At 39.3% G+C, this 23,226-nt stretch overlaps 1 protein-coding gene across 1 annotated transcript in view; it reads right to left on the reverse strand.

Moving 5' to 3' along the window:
• The window catches only part of F8 (coagulation factor VIII), a gene marked incomplete at its 3' end in the record, with an annotated part of 118,257 nt that overhangs the window by 38,066 nt on the left and 56,965 nt on the right, over positions 1–23,226 (reverse strand). The window contains exons 14-15 of the mRNA XM_082865421.1: positions 14,008–17,101; positions 8,516–8,669 (exon numbers count right to left, since the gene is read on the reverse strand). Coding sequence (XP_082721547.1) covers positions 8,516–8,669; positions 14,008–17,101 — 3,248 coding nt within the window. The remainder of the gene's footprint in view (positions 1–8,515; positions 8,670–14,007; positions 17,102–23,226) is intronic.

The raw sequence follows: 23,226 nt of genomic DNA on the forward strand, positions 1-23,226 counted from the left end.
CACAATCCCATAATTTTAGATCCTCCTATATCCTTCATGTAAACAATCAATTGGGACAATGGATGACTGTTTCTGGAAAAAATAAAACTACCTTGATCTTTGGCTCACACACACCAAAAACAAATTCTAGTCTACAGGAATTATCAATGGATTAAAAAGTTAAATGTTAAGAAATTAAACTGTAAAAGAAAGTTGAAAAAAGTATAGGTGATTTTAAGAAAAAAAAATCTCTGTATAGGGAAGGATTTTAATAAACAAAAAAGCTATGAAAGTGTCATAAAGGAAAGATTTATGGGTTACTACCTAAAATTTCAAACCTGTTTTATTTTAAAAACCATTATATGCAAAATTAAGAGAAAACAAACTTGGAAAAATATTATTCACTAAAGTGATCAATGATCATTAATATATCAATGATCTATATAATATACAAGGTAATATAAATGAACAAGAAAAGCACTCCCTCCAAAAATTTCAACTATGCAAAGAACATTAATAGATAATTCATTAGAGAAAATCTTAAAATGTTTATGTACATTGCACTCCTGGAATTTTATCCTAGGAAAAGGGTTGTGGCTGCAGCATTACTTAAATAGTAAAAAAAAAAAAAAAAGAAACTATCTAAAAGGTTGTTCAAAGTAGATGGTTAAGTAAACCATAAAATCATATAATGGACTAATATTCCATCATTTAAAAATATACGTAGGGTTTTTGTTTCCTGGTGCGCGAGGAGAGGGGATTCAGAGCGCTGCTTAAAGGAGCTCCAGAGACGGGCGCGAGCCGCGGCTAAAAGCACGGACCCCAGAGACGGGCATGAGACGCCAAGGCTGCTGCTGCCGCCACCAAGAAGCCTGTGTGCGAGCACAGGTCACTATCCACACCTCCCTTCCGGGGAGCCTGTGCAGCCCGCCACCGCCAGGGTCCCGGGATCCAGGGACAACTTCCCCAGGAGAACGCACGGCGCGCCTCAGGCTGGGGCAACGTCACGCTGGCCTCTGCCGCCGCAGGCCCGCCCCGCACTCCGTGCCCCTCCCTCCTCCCCGGCCTGAGGGAGCCGGAGACCCCGAATCAGTGGCTCCTTTAACCCCGTCCTGTCTGAGCGAAGAACAGACGCCCTCCGGCGACCTACACGCAGAGGCGGGGCCAAATCCAAAGCTGAGCCCCGGGAGCTGTGCGAACAAAGAAGAGAAAGGGAAATCTCTCCCAGCAGCCTCAGAAGCAGCGGATTAAAGCTCCACAATCAACTTGATGTACCTGCATCGGTGGAATACCTGAATAGACAACCAATCATCCCACATTGAGGAGGTGGACTTTAGGAGCAAAGATATATATTTTTTCCCCTTTTTCTCTTTTTGTGAATGTGTATGTGTATGCTTCTGTGTGAGATCTTGTCTGTATAGCTTTGCTTCCACCATTTGTCCTAGGGTTCTATCTGTCCGTTTTTTTTCTCTTAATAATTATTTTTTTTATTTTAATAACTTTATTAATTTTATCTTACTTTATTTTACTTTATCTTCTTTCTTTCTTCTTTTCCTTCCTTCCCTCCTACCTTCCTTCCTTCCTTCCTTCCTCCCTCCTTCCCTCCCTCCTTTGTTTCTTTGTTTCTTTGTTTCTTTCTGCTTCTACTAATTCTTTCTTTCTACTTTTCTCCCTTTTATTCTGAGCCGTGTGGACGAAACACTCTTGGTGCTGCAGTCCGCAGTCAGTGTTGTGCCTCTGAGGTGGGAGAGCCAACTTCAGGACACTGGTCCACAAGAGACCTCCCAGCCCCACATAATATCAAATGGCGAAAATCTCCCAGAGATCTCCATCTCAACACCAGCACCCAGCTTCACTCAACAACCAGCAAGCTACAGTGCTGGACATCCTATGCCAAACAACTAGCAAGACAGGAACACAACCCCATCCATTAGCAGAGAGGCTGCCTAAAATCATAATAAGTCCACAGACACGCCAAAACACACCACCAGACGTGGACCTGCCCACCAGAAAGACAAGATCCAGCCTCATCCACCAGAACACAGGCACTAGTCCCCTCCAACAGGAAGCCTACACAACCCACTGAACCAACTTTAGCCACTGGGGACAGACACCAAAAACAACGGGAACTACGAACCCGCAGCCTGCAAAAAGGAGACCCCAAACACAGTAAGACAAGCAAAATGAGAAGACAGAAAAACACACAGCAGATGAAGGAGCAAGGTAAAAACCCACCAGACCTAACAAATGAAGAGGAAACAGGCAGTCTACCTGAAAAAGAATTCAGAATAATGATAGTAAAGATGATCCAAAATCTTGGAAACAGAATAGAGAAAATGCAAGAAACGTTTAACAAGGACCTAGAAGAACTAAAGATGAAACAAGCAACGATGAACAACACAATAAATGAAATTAAAAATACTCTAGAAGGGCTCAATAGCAGAATAACTGAGGCAGAAGAACGGGTAAGTGACCTGGAAGATAAAATAGTGGAAATAACTACTGCAGAGCAGAATAAAGAAAAAAGAATGAAAAGAACTGAGGACAGTCTCAGAGACCTCTGGGACAACATTAAACACACCAACATTCGAATTATAGGGGTTCCAGAAGAAGAAGAGAAAAAGAAAGGGACTGAGAAAATATTTGAAGAGATTATAGTTGAAAACTTCCCTAATATGGGAAAGGAAATAGTTAATCAAGTCCAGGAAGCACAGAGAGTCCCATAGAGGATAAATCCAAGGAGTAACACGCCAAGACACATATTAATCAAACTGTCAAAAATTAAATACAAAGAAAATATATTAAAAGCAGCAAGGAAAAAACAACAAATACCACACAAGGGAATCCCCATAAGGTTAACAGCTGATCTTTGAGCAGAAACTCTGCAAGCCAGAAGGGAGTGGCAGGACATATTTAACGTGATGAAAGAGAAAAACTTAAAACCAAGATTACTCTACCCAGCAAGGATCTCATTCAGATTTGATGGAGAAATTAAAACCTTTACAGACAAGCAAAAGCTGAGAGAGTTCAGCACCACCAAACCAGCTTTACAACAAATGCTAAAGGAACTTCTCTAGGCAAGAAACACAAGAGAAGGAAAAGACCTACAATAACGAACCCAAAACAAATAAGAAAATGGGAATAAGAACATACATATTGATAATTACCTTAAATGTAAATGGATTAAATGCTCCCACCAAAAGACACAGACTGGCTGAATGGATAGAAAAACAAGACCCATATATTTGCTGTCTGCAAGAGACCCACTTCAGACCTAGAGACACATACAGACTGAAAGTAAGGGGATGGAAAAAGATATTTCATGCAAATGGAAACCAAAAGAAAGCTGGAGTAGCAATTCTCATATCAGACAAAATAGACTTAAAAATAAAGACTATTAGAAGAGACAAAGAAGGACACTACATAATGATCAAGGGATCCAAGAAGAAGATATAACAATTGTAAATATTTATGCACCCAACATAGGAGCACCTCATTACATAAGGCAAATACTAACAGCCATAAAAGGTGAAATCGACAGTAACACATTCATAGTAGGGGACTTTAACATCCCACTTTCATCAATGGACAGATCAATCAAAATGAAAATAAATAAGGAAACACAAGCTTTAAATGATACATTAAACAAGATGGACTTAATTGATATTTATAGGACACTCCATCCAAAAACAACAGAATACACATTTTTCTCAAGTGCTCATGGAACATTCTCCAGGATAGATCGTATCTTGGGTCACAAATCAAGCCTTGGTAAATATAAGAAAACTGAAATTGTATCAAGTATCTTTTCTGACCACAATGCTATGAAACTAGATATCAATTACAGGAAAAGATCTGTAAACAATACAAACACATGGAGGCTAAACAATACACTACTTAATAACGAAGTGATCACTGAAGAAATCAAAGAGGAAATCAAAAAATACCTAGAAACAAATGACAATGGAGACACGACGACCCAAAATCTATGGGATGCAGCAAAAGCAGTTCTAAGAGGGAAGTCTATAGCAATACAATCCTACCTTAAGAAACAGGAAACATCTCGAATAAACAACCTAACCTTGCACCTAAAGCAATTAGAGAAAGAAGAACAAAAAACCCCCAAAGTTAGCAGAAGGAAAGAAATCATAAAAATCAGATCAGAAATAAATGAAAAAGAAATGAAGGAAACGATAGCAAAGATGAATAAAACTAAAAGCTGGTTCTTTTAGAAGATAAACAAAATAGATAAACCATTAGCCAGACTCATCAAGAAAAAAAGGGAGAAGACTCAAATCAATAGAATTAGAAATGAAAAAGGAGAAGTAACAACTGACACTGCAGAAATAAAAAAGATCATGAGAGATTACTACAAGCAACTCTATGCCAATAAAATGGACAACCTGAAAGAAATGGACAAATTCTTAGAAAAGCACAACCTTCCAAGACTGAATCAGGAAGAAATAGAAAATATGAACAGACCAATCACAAGCATTGAAATTGAAACTGTGATTAAAAATCTTCCAACAAACAAAAGCCCAGGACCAGATGGCTTCACAGGCAAATTCTATCAAACATTTAGAGAAGAGCTAACACCTATCCTTCTCAAACTCTTCCAAAATATAGCAGAGGGAGGAACACTCCCAAACTCATTCTACGAGGCCACCATCACCTTGATACCAAAACCAGACAAAGATGTCACAAAGAAAGAAAACTACAGGCCAATATCACTGATGAACATAGATGCAAAAATCCTCAACAAAATACTAGCAAAGAGAATCGAACAGCACATTAAAAGGATCATACACCATGATCAAGTGGGGTTTATTCCAGGAATGCAAGGATTCTTCAATATGCGCAAATCAATCAACGTGATACACCATATTAACAAATTGAAGGAGAAAAACCATATGATCATCTCAATAGATGCAGAGAAAGCTTTTGACAAAATTCAACGCCAATTTATGATAAAAAAACCTGCAGAAAGTAGGCATAGAGGGAACTTTCCTCAATGTAATAAAGGCCATATATGACAAACCCACAGCCAACATCGTCCTCAATGGTGGAAAACTGAAAGCATTTCCACTAAGATCAGGAAGAAGACAAGGTTGCCCACTCTCACCACTATTATTCAACATATTTTTGGAAGTTTTAGCCACAGCAATCAGAGAAGAAAAGGAAATAAAAGGAATGCAAATCAGAAAAGAAGAAGTAAAGCTGTCACTGTTTGCAGATGACATGATCCTATACACAGAGAATCCTAAAGATGCTACCAGAAAACTACTAGAGCTAATCAACAAATTTGGTAAAGTAGCAGGATACAAAATTAATGCACAGAAATCTCTGGCATTCCTATTCACTAATGATGAAAAATCTGAAAGTGAAATCAAGAAAACACTCCCATTTATCACTGCAACAAAAAGAATAAAATATCTAGGAATAAACTTACCTAAGGAGACAAAAGACCTGTATGCAGAAAACTATAAGACACTGATGAAAGAAATTAAAGATGATACCAACAGATGGAGAGATATACCATGTTCTTGGATTGGACGAATCAACATTGTGAAAATGACTCTACTACCCAAAGCAATCTACAGATTCAATGCAATCCCTATCAAACTACCACTGGCATTTTTCACAGAACTAGAACAAAAAATTTCAGAATTTGTATGGAAACACAAAAGACCCCAAATAGCCAAAGCAATCTTGAGAAAGAAAAATAGAGCTGGAGGAATCAGACTCCCTGACTTCAGACTATACTACAAAGCTACAGTAATCAAGACAGTATGGTACTGGCACAAAAACAGAAACATAGCTCAATGGAACAGGATAGGAAGCCCAGAGATAAACCCACGCACATATGGTCACCTTATCTTTGATAAAGGAGGCAGGAATATACAGTGGGGAAAGGGCAGCCTCTTCAATAAGTGGTGCTGGGAAAACTGGACAGGTACATGTAAAAGTATGAGATTAGATCACTCCCTAACACCATACACAAAAATAAGCTCAAAATGGATTAAAGACCTAAATGTAAGGCCAGACACTATCAAACTCTTAGAGGAAAATATAGGCAGAACACTCTATGACATAAATCACAGCAAGATCCTTTTTGACCCACCTCCTAGAGAAATGGAAATAAAAACAAAAATAAACAAATGGGACCTAATGAAACTTCAAAGCTTTTGCACAGCAAAGGAAACCATAAACGAGACTAAAAGACAACCCTCAAAATGGGAGAAAATATTTGCAAATGAAGCAACCGACAAAGGATTAATCTCCAAAATTTATAAGCAGCTCATGCAGCTTAATAACAAAAAAAACAAACAACCCAATCCAAAAATGGGCAGAAGACCTAAATAGACATTTCTCCAAAGAAGATATACAGACTGCCAACAAACACATGAAAGAATGCTCAACATCACTAATCATTAGAGAAATGCAAATCAAAACTACAATGAGATATCATCTCACACCAGTCAGAATGTCCATCATCAAAAAATCTAGAAACAATAAATGCTGGAGTGGGTGTGGAGAAAAGAGAACCCTCTTGCACTGTTGGTGGGAATGTAAATTGATACAGCCACTGTGGAGAACAGTATGGAGGTTCCTTAAAAAACTACAAATAGAACTACCATATGACCCAGCAATCCCACTACTGGGCATATACCCTGAAGAAACCATAATTCAGAAAGAGTCATGTACCAAAATGTTCATTGCAGCTCTATTTACAATAGCCCGGAGATGGAAACAACCTAAGTGTCCATCATCGGATGAATGGATAAAGAAGATGTGGCACATATATACAATGGAATATTAGTCAGCCATAAAAAGAAACGAAATTGAGCTATTTGCAATGAGGTGGATAGACCTAGAGTCTGTCATACAGAGTGAAGTAAGTCAGAAAGAGAGAGACAAATACCGTATGCTAACACATATATACGGAATTTAAGAAAAAAAATGTCATGAAGAACCTAGGGGTAAGACAGGAATAAAGACACAGACCTACTAAAGAATGGACTTGAGGATATGGGGAGGGGGAAGGGTAAGCTGTGATAAAGCGAGAGAGAGGCATGGACATAAGTACACTACCAAACGTAAGGTAGATAGCTAGTGGGAAGCAGCCGCATAGCACAGGGAGATCAGCTCGGTGCTTTGTGACCGCTTGGAGGGGTGGGATAGGGAGGGTTGGAGGGAGGGAGACGCAAGAGGGAAGAGATATGGGAACATATGTATATGTATAACTGATTCATTTTGTTGTAAAGCAGAAACTAACACACCATTGTAAAGCAATTATACTCCAATAAAGATGTTAAAAAAATATATGTAGGGGGCTTCCCTGGTGGCGCAGTGGTTGAGAGTCCGCCTGCCGATGCAGGGGACACGGGTTCGTGCCCCGGTCCGGGAAGATCCCACATGCCGCGGAGCGGCTGGGCCCGTGAGCCAAGGCCGCTGAGCCGGCGCGTCTGGAGCCTGTACTCCGCATCGGGAGAGGCCATAACAGTGAGAGGCCCGAGTACCGCAAAAAAAAAAAAAAAAAAAAAAAAATATATATATATATATATATATGTGTGTGTGTGTGTGTAGGAAGTGTTTTTAATGACATAAGAAATGTTTATGACGTATTTATTTAAAAAAGAAGGATGAGCCATTGTGTAATTTTGAATACATAAAGAGAATACATAGGAAAAACATAAGAACATACAGCAAAATGATAATTATGGTATTATTTTTCAACTTCCTTATTTTCTATACTTTAAACTTTTTCAAAAGTGAGAATACATTATTTTTGTTTAAAAAAATTATTGGAGTATAGTTGATTTACAATGTTGTGTTCGTTTCAGGTGTACAGCATAGTGAATCACTTATACATATACATGTATCCACTCTTTTTTTTTTTTTTGCAGTACGCGGGCCTCTCACTGTTGTGGCGTCTCCCGTTGCAGAGTACAGGCTCCAGACGCGCAGGCTCAGCGGCCATGGCTCACGGGCCCAGACGCTCCACGGCATGTGGGATCTTCCGGGACCGGGGCACGAACCCATGTGCCCTGCATCGGCAGGCGGACTCTCAACCACTGCGCCACCAGGGAAGCCCTATCCACTCTTTTTTAGATTCTTTTCCCATATAGGTCATTACAGAGTATTGAGTGGAGTTCCCTGTGCTATACAGCAGGTTCTTACTAGTTATCTATTTTATATATAGTAGTGTGTATATGTCAATCCTGATCTCCCAATGTATCCCTCCCTCCCCCCTTCCCCCTTGGTAACCATAAGTTTTGTTTTCTACAACTGTGACTCTATTTGTTTTGTAAATAAATTCATTTGTACCCTTTTTAAAGATTTCATATATAAGCGATATCTTATGATATTTCTCTTTCTCTGTCTGACTTCACTCAGTATGACAATGTCTAGTTCCATCCATGTTGCTACAAATGGCATTATTTCATTCTTTTTTATGGCCATTATTTTTAGAATCAGAAATCTAAAATACACACACGGGATTAATTTTCTTGTAATTTCATTGTCCTCAACTTACCATGATGTTGTCTTCGACTTCTGCTCTTATATATGGTCCCAAGAGTCCCAAATGTTCATTTAGTTCTCCGCGGTATAAGGGCTGAGTAAAGGAGCCATCAGCATATTCCTCAAATACCACCTTTTTGAACTGAGGGACACCTCCATTCTCAGCTCTGGAGAAAAAAGCAGAGGAAAAGCAATATCCTCATGGACCAGGTGGGTAGAAATGCCTCACATTGTTGTGTTCCCTGTGTTTGAGATACATTTGGTAGAATTGATGATGAATTGGAAATGTAATGGAGAAGGGAGGGAGAAAGAGGGATTAGAGATAACCTCCCGGTTTCTGATTTGGGCAAATGGGTGGATGGTGATGCAGTTCACTGAGATGGAGAGCCCTAGAAGGGTAGGTTGCTGTGTACAGTTTTGGACACATGGGGTATCTATGGGAATTATATTGGGAAATACATGGAGACGGGGAGTTCACAAAAGAGGTCTAGATGAAGATTATATTTAGGTGGTAACAAAATCATGGAAGTGGCTTATCAAAGCCAATAGTCAATTTTATGTCCTCATCTTACTCAACATGTAAGCAACATTTTGCATAGTTAGCCACTCCATCCTCCTTGACATACTCTCTCCAGGCTTCTCTAGTATATAAGATCCATGAAAGCAGGGGGATTTGTCTGTTTTGTCCACTGTTGTACTCCCAGCAGCTGGAACAAGTGCCTGCCACATAGTAGGTGCTCAAAAAAGATTTGTTGAACGTTGAATGGATGTAGGGTTTATAAACATACTCTAAATATGAGAGCCTCAGTGTTCAGTCCTTGGACCACTTTTCTTTGCTTTTTAAAAATTCTGTAAAAACTGTGAACTAAAACTATGGAATAAAGTGCATAAAACATAAATGCTTTTGATACAAAAAATGCAACCACCACTAAGATCAAGAACTTTGCCAGCAGCCCAGAAGACTCACTGTTATCTGCCTTTTCAATCACATCCTCTCCCTTCCCACTAAGTGTAACCCCCATTCTGATGTTTATAATTATTTGATTTTGTTCATAACCGTACCCCTTATGTATACATACCTAAAGAATATAGCTTAGTTTTGCCTATTTTTGAAGTATGCAAATGGAACCATACTGCATACATTCTTTTGTTTGTGATATTTTTTACTCAGCATTATGGTTGTGATTCGTCTATGTTGTTGTGTGTAGCTATAGTTTGTTCATTCCTATTGCTGTATAGTATTCCATTGTGTGAATATAACGCAATCATGTGCATTTGAGTAATTTTTGGTGCTTATACATAGTCCTGCTATGAACCTTCCTATGAATTTCTGCTGGGCACATATCTAGGAGTGGAACTGCACCATTTTCCATTTTCATCAGCAATGTATGAGAGTTCCATTTGCTCCAAATCTTCACAAACACTTGACATTGACTGTGTTTTTACATTTTTGGCCATTCTAGTGGTTGCACAGCAGTGTCTCTGTGGTTTTATTTTGCATTTCCCTGATTAATAATGAGGTTAATTTCTTATGGGTAGTAGCCATTTGGATTTCCTCTTGTGGAATTGCCTATCCAAGTTTGTTTTCTTCTTTTTTGTGCCAATTTTTCTATTGGATAATCAGCCTTTTTTTCTTATTGATTCAAAGGAGTACTCTATACATTCTTGATATAAGTCTTCGTTGGCCTTTTGTGCTGCAAACATCTTCCCTTCTGTGGCTATTTTTTCATTCTCTTTTTGTTATCTTTGGATGAGCATAAAGTCATAATTTTAATGTAGTGAAATTTATTTAAAAATTCTTCACGGTTAGTGCTTTTTGTATCTTGATATCAATTCTCTTTCTTTTCCTACCCTGAAGTTATTAAGATATTCTTTTACTTTTTTTCTTTCTAAGAGATTTAAGGTTTTATATTTATGTTTAGACTTGTAACCCACTGTTAGTGGATTTTTGTGTATAGTGCGAGTTAGGGATCCAGTTTAATGTATTTCCATATGGATATCAAAAAATTTCAGCACATTTATTGAAAACTGCTCTTCTGTGACACCTTTTCCATAAATCAAATGCCTATAAATGTGTGAGTCTAGTTTTGGATTTTCTGTTCTCTTTCACTGACCTATTTGTTTACTCCTAAGCCAATTATCACATTACTATAGATTTAAAATAAGTCTCAATGTGTTATACAGCAATTCCTCCTATCTTGTTCCTTTTCCTCAAGAGGGTCTTGGCTATTCTTGGTGCTTTGCATTTTCTTAGTAACTTTAAAATCAGGCTTGTTGAGTTCTGCAAGAGAAAATACTTGTTGAGATTTTCACATAGGTTGTGCCGAATCTATAGATCGGTTTGGGGATAGTTTACATTTTCATAATATCGCATTTTCCAGTACATGTACATGGTATATCTTGGCATCTACTTAGGTCTTCTTTAAAGTTTCCCAATAAATTTCCATAGGTTTTTCCATAGAGGTCTTGAAAAATTTTTGTCATACTTATTTCTACGTACTTGTTACTATTTCATTCCATTGTAAATGACATGTTCTTTTAATTTCATTTTCTACCTGTCTGCTGCTACTATATATCGATATATAATAGATTTTGTATATTGATTTTCAATTCTACAAACCTGCTAACCTTCCTAGTTAATTCTAATCACTTATTTGTAAACATTTTTTATATGTATAAAATCATATCATCCGTACTCAAGGACAGTTTTATTTCTTTCTTTTCAACCTTTATACGTTTTATATGTGTTTACTGCTTGAGTGTTCAGTACAGTATTGAATAGAAGTGATGATAATGATTGAGAATTTATCTATTTCTCTATTTAAGTCTGTCAAGTTTTGCTTTATGTATTTTAAAACTATATTATTAGGTTCATAGTAATTTAGGAATGTATGGCTGCCTATTGAATTGACTGTTTTATTATTATAACACTTCCTCCTTATCTCTACAAACCTCTTGCTTTAAAGTTTCCTTTCTACTTAACTGAGTACTTAGATTTTTAAAAAATATTTATTTATTTATTTGGTTGCACTGGGTCTTAGTTGCAGTTCGCCGGCTCCTTAGTTGCAGCATGTGGACTCCTTAGTTGTGGTTTCTTGCTTATTTTTCTTGTTTTATTTCATACCCAGTATCTTTGCGTGCTAGGAGTTGTATCTGGAATATTTGTGAAAATAACTTGAGGCCTAGAATGTTGGTTTCTTATACTAGAGAGGTTTTATGTATTCTTCAGCCAGATGTCTGCAGGCACTGCCAATCCAAGACATGCTTAAATTTTGATCAAGAATAGAGATTTCATGGACAACACAGATGACAGAAAACTGGGCTGTAAGTCAATGAAGTGCAAGTTAACTGGTTTACCATTACTTTGAGGATGTAGCCCTTTGGGGACCTAGCATAAAGTGGGCACGGTTTACATCTACTTTCACTCCCTTATCATCCCATCAAGTCTTATTTGAATGCTATTAATAAGCTCATAACTCCTAAATTTATATCTTTAGCACAGACCTCTTCCTTGGATTCCAGACTCATATATCTAACTGCCTACTCAACATCTCAACTTGGGGACTTCCCTGGTGGTCCAGTGGTAAAGAATCCACCTTCCAATGCAGGGGACGTGGGTTCGATCCCTGGTCGGGGAACTAAGATCCCACATGCCACGGGGCAACTAAGCCCATGTGCCACAACTACTGAGCTCGCAAGCCTCAACTAGAGACCCCATGTGCCACAAACTACAGAGCCCACGTGCCCTGGAGCCAGCATGCCACAACTAGAGAGAAGCCCGCACGCCACAACGAAGAGCCCGTGCGCTGCAATGAAAAGATCCTGCAGGCCTCAATGAAGATCCCTCGTGCTGCAACTAAGACCCAATGCAGCCAAAAAAAATTAAAAGAAATTTTTAAAAAGCACAACTTGGATCTCTAATAGGCATCTCAAATTAAATATGTACAAAGCAGACCCTTGAGTGTTTCCTCAAATAAATCTGTTCTGCTTCAAGCCTTCCACATCTCATTAAATGTCACTATCATCCACCTGGTTGCTCAGGACAAACCTCTCCATACTCAATCTAACAGCAAGCCCCTCTGCTTATCTTTAAATTATAATCAACATCCTTACATTCCTTTTGATTTTCACCACCACTACCCTGTTCTAATCAATAGCTTGATCGATGCTGGTGAGACTAATCTGGTGGAGAGTGAGAAACTGATGATGTAAGAGAGAACAAGGGACTTGCTGAAGCAACATTTTTTATGAAGGGAGAAAGGATGGGATCAAGTGCAAAACTGGACAGTATATTGGTACAGATGTCAGTAAATGTGGTGTTGGAAGTCTGTGGAGTTCAGTGCAAAGCATCAGCTAGGAGTGAGAAGGGGTGTTGGAGAATGGGCAAAACGTGTTGGAGACTTAGGGAAAAAGCAGAAAATGTAAGATAGAGGTCCAGGAGAGCAGGAAATATTCTACGGTTGCTGTGCAGCAATAAGGGCTCATTTGAGGTAGAAAGCAAGGCTGGGAAGTGACAATGACTAATGAAGAGGGATAGCATCTACCCTTCCTCTAGGTCCTATATTATCTGACCACTGCTCATCTCTGCCACCTCATCTCCCTACCCCTGCACACACTTCCTTACTGTACTACATTCATGTTGGTCCTTTTTTGTTCCTCAAACATGCTAAACTTGTTTCATTCTCAGGGCCTTTGCATTTCCTGTTCCCTCTGCCGGAAATGTCTTCTCTCAGACCTCTGTTAGCTGACCTCTTATCATCATTTAGGTCTCAACTCCACAAAGAGAATTTCTCTGACCGTTACAGCTAAAGTAACACCCCCGTCACTCTACCATATTATTCAAGTCTACCTTTTGAACGGCACCAAGATTCCCCTATTTAGTTTTCTACTAATTTATTGTCCCTTGCTCTCCCAGGTAGAATGTAGGCTCCTACTTTGCTGCACTCCAGTGTCTATGCAAGTGTCTGGCATATAACAGGTGCTCAATAAATATTGGTCGACTGATTGACTCTCCTTATGTTTACCTTCCAAGTGTCTCTGTGCTTTCTCTCCCCTGCCCAACCTCCCTCTGCTCCCCTAACAATCAAATCCTCCCACTTTGCCCTCTGGATCCCCAGTACTATGGAAAACAACTTTCCCTGCATCCTCAATCTCTTTACCACACACTTCACTGCTTCCTCCTGCCTCTATCAGGGCTCTCTCAGGAGACTAAACCTTACCCTGCAGCTCATAGGGCTGATAGGTGAGGCTGACTTTCTTCCTGCTCCCCATGGCTGTTTCTGACCCCCTACCCTTTTGTAGACCCCTCTTCTTCGCCATCCCACCAGAGTGAGTTTCATGCCCTCTGGTTTACCATCCCGTAGCTCTCATTGTTAGTGCCATCTGGTTCTCAGTTTCCTCAGTCTTTGGAGTCTCACTGCTGGTTGTGCCTTTCCTATTGTTTCAGCACCTGGTAAAATCAAAGGTCACAAAAGTAGGACAAAGGAATAATCAATGCACCCATACCTGTTTCTTAGTGCATGGGGGGATCTATTCATCCCATAATCCCAGAGCCGCTCCACTGCAGCAATAAAATAGTGTCGCGTTCTCTTTTGAAAGCTGCGGGGGTCCTGATTTTCACCCTCATCATAAATGTCAAAATCTTCTCTCTTCGTATCAAGTGAGAAAGTGTCATCATAGTCAATTTTGTCTTCCTCTGGCTGAAGAGTAGTAAGGGTTATTTCCCTTTGATGGCGTTTCAAGACTGTTGGATTTTGAGACCACAACCTTCCAGTCCCTCCTTGCTTTACCCAGGTGGCTTCTCTTTGGGTCTTATCTTGTACTTCATTTATTGCTGCTATTGAATGATTGTTTTCACAAGGGTCCAGGGGCAAAATGATGTCTTTTGTCTTAAAAGCTCTGTGTTTTTGTGACTTCTCTAGGGATTTCTCTTCTCTTGGTATCAGGGTAGCATATTGGTTATCCCAAGCAAGGGGACCCAGCAGCTTGGGGGGAGTATTTTCAGAGCTTTCTGTTGCCCATTTCAGAAAGGGCACTTTTCCAGGCCTATTTACTTTATTCAGTTTAACAAGTCCCTGTGTTTTCTGAAGGAATATCTCTTCCCTGAGATCCAGGTGGGCAGGAGAACCATTGCTAGTTTTTGTATGGAAAAAGTCTTCCTGATGAACAACTTTGCCAGATGCTTCAGGCAATCCTGGTTTCAAGAGAACAGTGTTCTCAAGTTTCTTGTACATGAGTAAGTTTGTGGCCCGTTTCCCTAGGGCGCTGATATTTCTTTGACCTCCAATTACTTCCAAGGTTAGGAAGGCTAAAGAAAGGTTATTTCTCTTGGCTCCTTGTAAGAAATGACTGCTTTCTTGGACCCCAGAACTCCTTTCCACAAAGCTATAACTACAGGCGGATGCTGGAGGATGAGAAGAGTTGTCTCGGGATGGAATCTTGGTCACATCTGTAGGTCTAATTGATGGGAATACTGATACCTGTGCAATGGGTAATGCAGAGCCATTTGTTTGAATGTCATGACTCCTCATAGAACAATCTGATAAGAATGACTGAATAATGGCCCTTTTCTCCTTCCTGTTGTACTCTATCTGTGTGACGGTGCCCTGGGTCAAATATTTCATGTTTTTGGACCACTGAGTTGAGGTGTCATTCAAAGTTACCCCCCTTTCAAGCTTTATTTCTTCCAGTGGGAGTCTGAATTGTTTCAAATCCCGCTTATCACGTTGAGGTATAGCCTTCTGCTGACTTGGAATAGGAGACATCTTTGTGGTGCTTGGATATTTATCTAGCATTTTCTTTGTTTGATTTCCCAAGTCTTCCAAGTTTGCTTCCTCCCTTCTTTTTGAGAAATGGGCCATGTGAATCCCTGCTCTTTTTGCTGAGCCATTCAATGACCTGGTGTCTTGAAGTACTGGAGAATATGTCTCCTCATCTAAACCTTCTACATTTTGCTTAGTGCTTAGTGAAAAAAGGTTCTTCAGAAAATTCTTAGTTCCAGTCACTGTATACACCTGAGGCAAAACTACATTCTCTTGGATTAATTTTTCTTTCCTTTCTATCTCTTCCTGAGACTTTTTTTCTTGATTCTGTGTATCATTTTCTTGGACATTAGCCAAGTTAGTAAGAAATACGTTCTTGCTATTTGGAAAAATCATCGCTTTAAGACCTGTGCCCTTGCTAAATTCATCCTCTCCTACTACCACCTTATTCTTCTCTGACAAGAAATTCTGATCTTTCACAGATTTTTCTGATCCCGAAGATGTTAATTGCTTTGGATTGGGCCTTTGCCCAGAACTTAAGGAGTTCTTGCCATGGGTCCTTTTTATCCAATTTGTTGAATCTGGCAAGAACAGAGTCTTGAAGAACGATGTATCTGGATATTCTGCATCTAGTGGCACAGAGCCTTCTTTGTTTTGGTGGATCATTTCCATATTTTTTGACGAATTAGTTTTATTTGACACATGATTTAGTCCCAAAGCTGTAGTATTTTTGTCCATAAACATTTCATCATGAATTAAGGAAGTTACTTCTTGAAACTCAGTATTACTTTCTAACATAATATCTTGCAAGACTGATGTACTATTATCAATTAATAATGCTGGGTCATCAATGTGAGTCTTTGTATTAGTTGTTGAGTTAACTGGTGCCTTGTTTGTCTTTACTAAAGAGATATTAACTTGAAATAAAGCATCATCTTTGGTCAATGAAGCAGGTCCACGAACTCTTTCCTCTTTAAATAACCTATCACTCTCCACTGATAATACATTTTCTCCCAGTGAACTTTCTTGACTATTTGTTAAAACTGCTTCTAATGACTTGGAATCATTATCTTCTTTACTCAAGCCCAAAGGTACACCAGACCCAATAAAGTGAGATGAATTTTTGCCAAATACATTGGCACCTAATTGACTACTAAAATTAACTGGCATATTTGGGGGTCCTAAGGAACCTGTCTTTTCAGTACCTGCTGACAACTTGTCTGATGGAATTGTTGGTGGAGTCATTAGGTTGTTCGATGAACTAGAAATTTTAAAATCAAGTTTCTTCAACTCTACTGTTATAGTTGTCCCCAAATTCTCATTCAATCTTAACGGCAGCTCTGGCTCAGGCGTAGATACTCTTTTCCCACTGTGATGGAGCTCTGGTGTGAGATGTGCCACTTCAGACGGGCGCTTGTTTCTTTCTATTGCTCTAGGTAAATGATCATTAGCCTTATTTCTGGCTTCTTGGAGATCAGATAAGGATAATCCATGTGGAGTAGGATTCTGTCCCAAGAGCACCAACAAATCACTAGAGGAGACACTTTGTTCTTTAAGCAGCTGCATTCTCTCTCCAGACTGAGGGTCAGTCTTCTCTACATCATTTTCTGGAGTTGTGGTGGCTTTGAATTGCATTTGCCTAGTGCTAGGGTGCCTTGAATTCTGGGAGAAGCTTCTGGGTTCAATGACATTGTTTTCATTCAGCAAGAAGGTTGGAATATCTTCATATGTATCCTCATAATAATCACCAGTGTTCCTGTCACAACTATAAACCTTCAGTAAGGCTGTCATGCCTCTGTTCCGAAAGTCTGAGTTGTGGCACCCCAGAACCCACAGACCTGGAGATGAGGAAGAATAAGACTCTGGTTACTCATAACCCAGGTCCCAAGCAAGATCTGTGTTAGAGGTTCTCTTCTATTCCCAGATAAATGAAAAAATACTACTCAGTACCATTATATAGCAGGTTGTTAGGTTAAGTCCCTGACACATGGAACAGTAGTACAACAATGGTAGTAAAAGTGGTTTTGCATTGCTGCTGTTGTGGTATATCTGTTTGTGACCACAAGAAAGGGCTGCGATTTAAAATGAATATATATATATATATATATGGATAAAAATGGAGAAATGTAATTATACACAATAGTGGAGAGTCTTACTAGTCACACAGAACTCTTTGGTGACAAGGGAGCAGGACTTAGGTTTAGGATACAAATAACATAAAATCCCACCACAGTTCTAGCAATATTAATTTCTACTATGAACAGGATTATCTGAGTAAAAGAATTTCATGGTGGTAAAGTATATGCATAAACATAAATGAAAACAAATACACCTTTACTAAGCTATCCATCAGGTACCTGAACAGTCTCATCAAGTCACAATATTTGCAAGCAAAATCTTAACTGAATACAGCTTTTCCTCAAAGAGAAAACTTTTCTCAAAGTATATTTCCACAGAGCCCTATGAGACAATGGGATGCCCATGGAAAAGGTTCCTGTGGTCAAACATTCTGGAATTAATGCACACTGCAATCTATGTGCAGCCAGATAATCACTCGAATGGGAAATGAGAATAAAGAGATTTTCTAATATACAAGGATTCAGAATATCTACCTCTAATTCAGCCATGCTCAGGAAGTGATTAGAGAATGTCTTCTACCAAAATAAAGGAGTATATTAAAAAATACGAAGACATGGGATACAAAAACCCAATTTCATGATATTTAAAGCATATTTTTTTTTTTTTTTTTTTTTTGCGGTACGCGGGCCTCTCACTGTTGTGGCCTCTCCCGTTGTGGAGCACAGGCTCCAGATGTGCAGGCTCAGCGACCATGGCTCACGGGCTCAGCCGCTCTGCGGCATGTGGGATCTTCCTGGACTGGGGCACGAACCCGTGTCCCCTGCATCGGCGGGCGGACTCCCAATCACTGTGCCACCAGGAAAGCCCTAAAGCATATTTTTGATGGTATAAAACCATGTTGGGTCAGAGTAGACCAGGACTGGAGCTGAAATGAGTAATTTAAATAAGGTTTTTCACTTTAAAAATTCCACTGTTACAACTTAGATAAATCTAATACTTCCTTTTCCTGAGGAAGACAGTAATTGGGTGAGAAAAGGGGAAATGAAACTCCATAAACAGGTCTAGAATGACATCCACCATACTCTGAGAAGGGCCTGGGATTGGGAATAGTGATCAAGAGGAACTTTAGTTATATCTGTACTGGTTGAATTTTTGTAAGGAGAACATATTTTTGTATTACATGTGTGAATAAAAATAAATTAAAACATTATAGTAATTAATAAATTTCAATCCAAGAGCTTAAAGAAGAGTTGATTCTGATTAAAACTCAATAAAATAAATAACCAAATAAAAATAAGAAATTCCACACATATAAAATTTGAAATAAGGAAGGAGATATAACCACAGATGCAAAGAAAATTAACTTATATTTCCCTTGGAGACACCTCAGCTGCCAATCTCCCACTCCAACTTCCGAAACAGGCATAAGACGCCTGGCCAAGTTTGAGATTTGGTCAGCACTACAACTATACGGACCTGCCTCCAACCTCAGTGATATAACTGGGGCTTTCAATGAACTAATTAATTTTTTAGGTTGATGTTCAATCCTGGAGCTAGTTCCTATCAAAGTAACCTAGAGAGACAGAGCCCAGCTGATCACAAGTGGGTAGGAGCACACCTCAGGCTTCATTAGGCAAGAGCTCTTTAATGATAGCATGTGCAATATCCCTAGCATGGAATATTAACCAATTTTTTTAAATGATGATGTTCATCTATATTTAGTGATATAGAAAAACATCAAATACATTATTAAGTGAGGGGAAAAAAGATTACAAAACATGATATAATCACCATTCTACTATCTGTTTCTGTGAGTTCTACTTTTTCTTTTTTTCAAAAAGATTTCCCACAGTAGTGATTCCATACAATATTTTTCTTGGTCTGGCTTATTTCACTTAGCATAATGCCCTCCATTTATCATTATTACAAAATATTGGCTATATTCCCTGTGTCATAGTATATATCCTTGTAGCTTATTTATTTTATACATAGTAGTTTGTACCTCTTAATCCCCTTTCCCTATCGTGCCCCTCCCCCCTTCCCTCTCTCCACTGGTAACCACTAGTTTTTTCTCTATATCTGTGAGTCCGCTGCTTTTTTGTTATCTTCACTAGTTAGTCGTATTTTTTAGATTCCACATATAAGTGATATCATACAGTATTTGTCTTTCTCTGTCTCACATATTTCACTTAGCATAATACACTCCAAGTCCATCCATGTTGCTGCAAAGGGCAAAACTTCATTTTTCAATGACTGAGTAGTATTCCATTGTGTGTGTATATATATATATATATATATATATATATATATTCCATTGTGTATATGTATGTATGTATGTGTGTGTGTATATATATATATATATATATATATATATATATATATATATATCCATCTGTTGATGGACACTTAGGTTGGCAATTGTAAATAATGCTGCTATGAACATTGGGGTACACATCTTTTTTTTCAGTTAGAGTTTTCTTTTTTTTTTTTGGATATATACCCAGGAGTGGAATTGCTGGGTCATACAGTAGTTCTATTTTTAGTTCTTTGAGAACCCTCCATACTGTTTTCCATGGTGGCTGCACCAATTTGCATTCCCACCAATATTGTGTTAGCCTTTCATTTTTCCATTTCCTTGCCAACATCTGCTATTTGTTGTCTTTTTGATGATGGCCATTCTGACAAGTGTGAGGTGATACCTCATTGCGGTTTTGATTTGCATTTCTCTGATGATTAATGATGGTGAGCACCTTTTCATGTGCCTCTCAGCCATCTGTAAGTCTTCCTTGGAAAAATGTCTATTCAGGCTTTCTGACCATTCTTTAAATTGGGTTGTTTGTTTTTTTGATGTTGAGTTGTGTGAGCTGTTTATACATATTTTGGATATTAACCACTTGTTGGTCATATCATTTGCAAATATTTTCTCCCATTCAGTAAGTTGTCTTTCTATAAAAATATTTATTTATTTGGCTGCATTGGGTCTTAGTGTCAGTATGTGGGATCTTTTGTTGTGGCAGGCGGGCTTCTCTCTAGTTGTGGCGCATGGGCTCTAGAGCACACATGGGGTTAGTTGCCCCGTGGCATGTGGGATCTTAGTTCCCTGACCAGGGATCGAACCCACATCCCCTGCATTGGAAGGCGGATCCTTAACCACTGGACCACCAGGGAAGTCCCAGTAGGTGGTCTTTTTGTTTTTGTTTTGTCGATGGTTTCCTTTGCTGTGCAAAAGCTTTAAGTTTAATTAGGTCCCATTTGTTTATTTTTGCTTTTATCTCCTTTAAGAGACAGATCCAAAAAAATATTGCTACTATTTATGTCATAGAGTGTCTCATCTATGTTTTTTTCTAGGAGTTTTATCGTATCTGGTCTCACATTTAGGTCTTTAATTTATTTTGAGTTTATTTTCGTATATGGTCTTAGAGAATTTCTAATATCATTCTCTTACATGTATCTGTCCAGTTTTCCCAGCTCTACTTATTGAAGGGACAGTCTTTTCTCCATTGTATATTCTTGCACCCTTCATTGTAGATTGACCAGAAGTGTGTGGGTTTATTTCTGGGCTCTCTATCGTGTTCCATTGATCTATATTTCTGTTTTTTGTTTTGGCTATTCATTATCTTTTGTGTTTACATATAGATTTAAAAATTTTTTGTTCTAGTTCTGTGAAAAATGATATTGGTAATTTGATAGGGATTGCATTGGATCTGTAGATTGCCTTGGGTAGTAGAGTCATTTTGACAATATTGATTCTTCTAATCCAAGAACATGGTATATCTTTCCATCTGTTTGTGTCATCTTTGATTTCTTTCATCAGCATCTTATAGATTTCTGAGTACAGGTCTTTTGCCTCCTTAAGCAGGTTTATTCCTAGGTATTTTATTCTTTATTATGTGATTGTAAATGGGACTGTTTCCTTAATTTCTCTTTCTGATAGTTTGTTGTTAGTGTATAGAAATGCAACAGATTTTCTGTATATTATTTTTGGACCCTACAACTTTACTGAATTAATTGATGAGCTCTAGTAGTTTTTTGGTGGTGTCTTTAGGATTTTCTATGTATAGTGTCATGTCATCTGCAAATAGTGATAGCAAATGGTGACAAAGAGTGACACCTGCTGGTGGGTGAAGCTGGTCCCAAGGCTACAGCAGGCTCGCTGGAGGGCAGGGCCAGAGTCCAGGGGATTCTGGGGCTGGTGCCTGCCCACTGGTGGGTGAAGCTGGGTCCCAGGGTCTCTGGCTGGAGGTCCCTGGTCTGGTGCCTGCACACTGGTTTGTGGGGCAGATCCTGTGCCCTCTGGTGGACAGGGCCATGTCCAGGGGCAGCTGTGGGCTCAGGGGGTCTTAAGGCAGCCTGTCTGTTGGTGGGTGGGGCTGTGCCCATGCCCAGTTAGTTGCTTGGCATGAGGTGTCTCAGCACTTTTGCCTACAGGCAGGGATGGGTCCTGAGGCTTATAAGCTAGAGGGAGGATTTCACAATGGTGCTTACCAGCACCAGTGTCCTCCTGGTAGAATCAGCTCCCCAAATGGCTGCCACCAGTGTCTGCGTCCCCAGGGTGAGCTGCAGTTGCCTCCTACCTCTCTGGGAGACTCTCCAGATCAGCAGGTAGCTCTGACCCAGGCTCCTATTACTGCTTCTGCCCTGGATCCCAGAGCAAAGAGTACAGTTTCTACTTCCCACAGCTCTCTGGGACTCTCGAGAGTAAGCCCTTCTGGTCTTCAAAGCCAAATGCTCTGGGGGCTCGTTTTCCCAGTATATGACCCACAGGCTATGGAGCCCAACATGGGGTCAGACCCCTATCTCCTTGGGGAGAACCTCTGCAATGGTACTTATCCTGCTGTTTGTGGATTGTCCACCCAGGGGTATGGGATTTGACTATATCATGATGATGCCCCTCCTACCCATCTTATTGTGGTTCCTTCTTTATATCTTTAGTTGTAGACAATCTTTTCTGGTAGGTTCCAGTCTTTTCCACTGATGGTTGTTCTGAAAATAGTTGTGATTTGGTGTGCCTGTGAGAGCAGGTGAGCTCAGGGTCTTTCTACTTTTCCATTCATTCACCAATGGACACTTAGGTTGTTTCCATGTTTTGGCTATTGTGAATGTTGCAATAAACATGGGAGTGCAGATATCTCTTCAAGATCCTGATTTCATTTCCTTTGTATGTATACCAGAAGTGGGATTGCTGGATCATATGGTAGTTCTATTTTTAATTTTTTGAGGAACCTCCATACTGTTCTCCATAATGGCTGCACCAATTTATATTCCCACCAACAATGCACAAGGATGCCCTTTTCTTTCTTTCTTTCTTTTTAAAAAAATATTTATTTATGTATTTGGCTGTGCTGCGTCTTAGTTGTGGCACACAGGATCTTCATTGTGACGTGCGGGATCTTTAGTTGCGGCATGCAGGATCTTTAGTTGCAACATGTGGGATCTTAGTTGTGGCATGCAGGATCTAGTTCCCTGACCAGGGATTGAACCCAGGCCCCCTGCATTGGGAGCATGGAGTCTTAACCACTGGACCATCAGGCAAGTCCCAAGGATTCCCCTTTCTCCACATCTTTGCCAACACTTATTATCATGTGATTTTTTTGATAATAGCCATTTTGACAGGTCTGAGCTGGTATCTCACTGTGGTTTTGATTTGCATTTCCCTGATGATTAGCGATGTTGAGAACATTTTCATATACCTGTTGGTCACTTGTATGTCTTCTCTGGAAAAATTTAATGGTATTCCATAAATCCTGTAGGCTTTCTTCATTCCTTTTTTTCTCCTCTTGACTGGATAATTTCAAAAGATTTATCTTTGAGTTTGCAGATTGTTTCTTCTGCTTAATCAAGTATGTTGTTGAAGCTCTCTATTGCATTTTTCATTTCGTTCATT

The sequence above is a fragment of the Leucopleurus acutus genome (assembly GCF_964270905.1).
Source record: "Leucopleurus acutus genome assembly, chromosome: X".
NCBI classification, from domain to species: domain Eukaryota; kingdom Metazoa; phylum Chordata; class Mammalia; order Artiodactyla; family Delphinidae; genus Leucopleurus; species Leucopleurus acutus.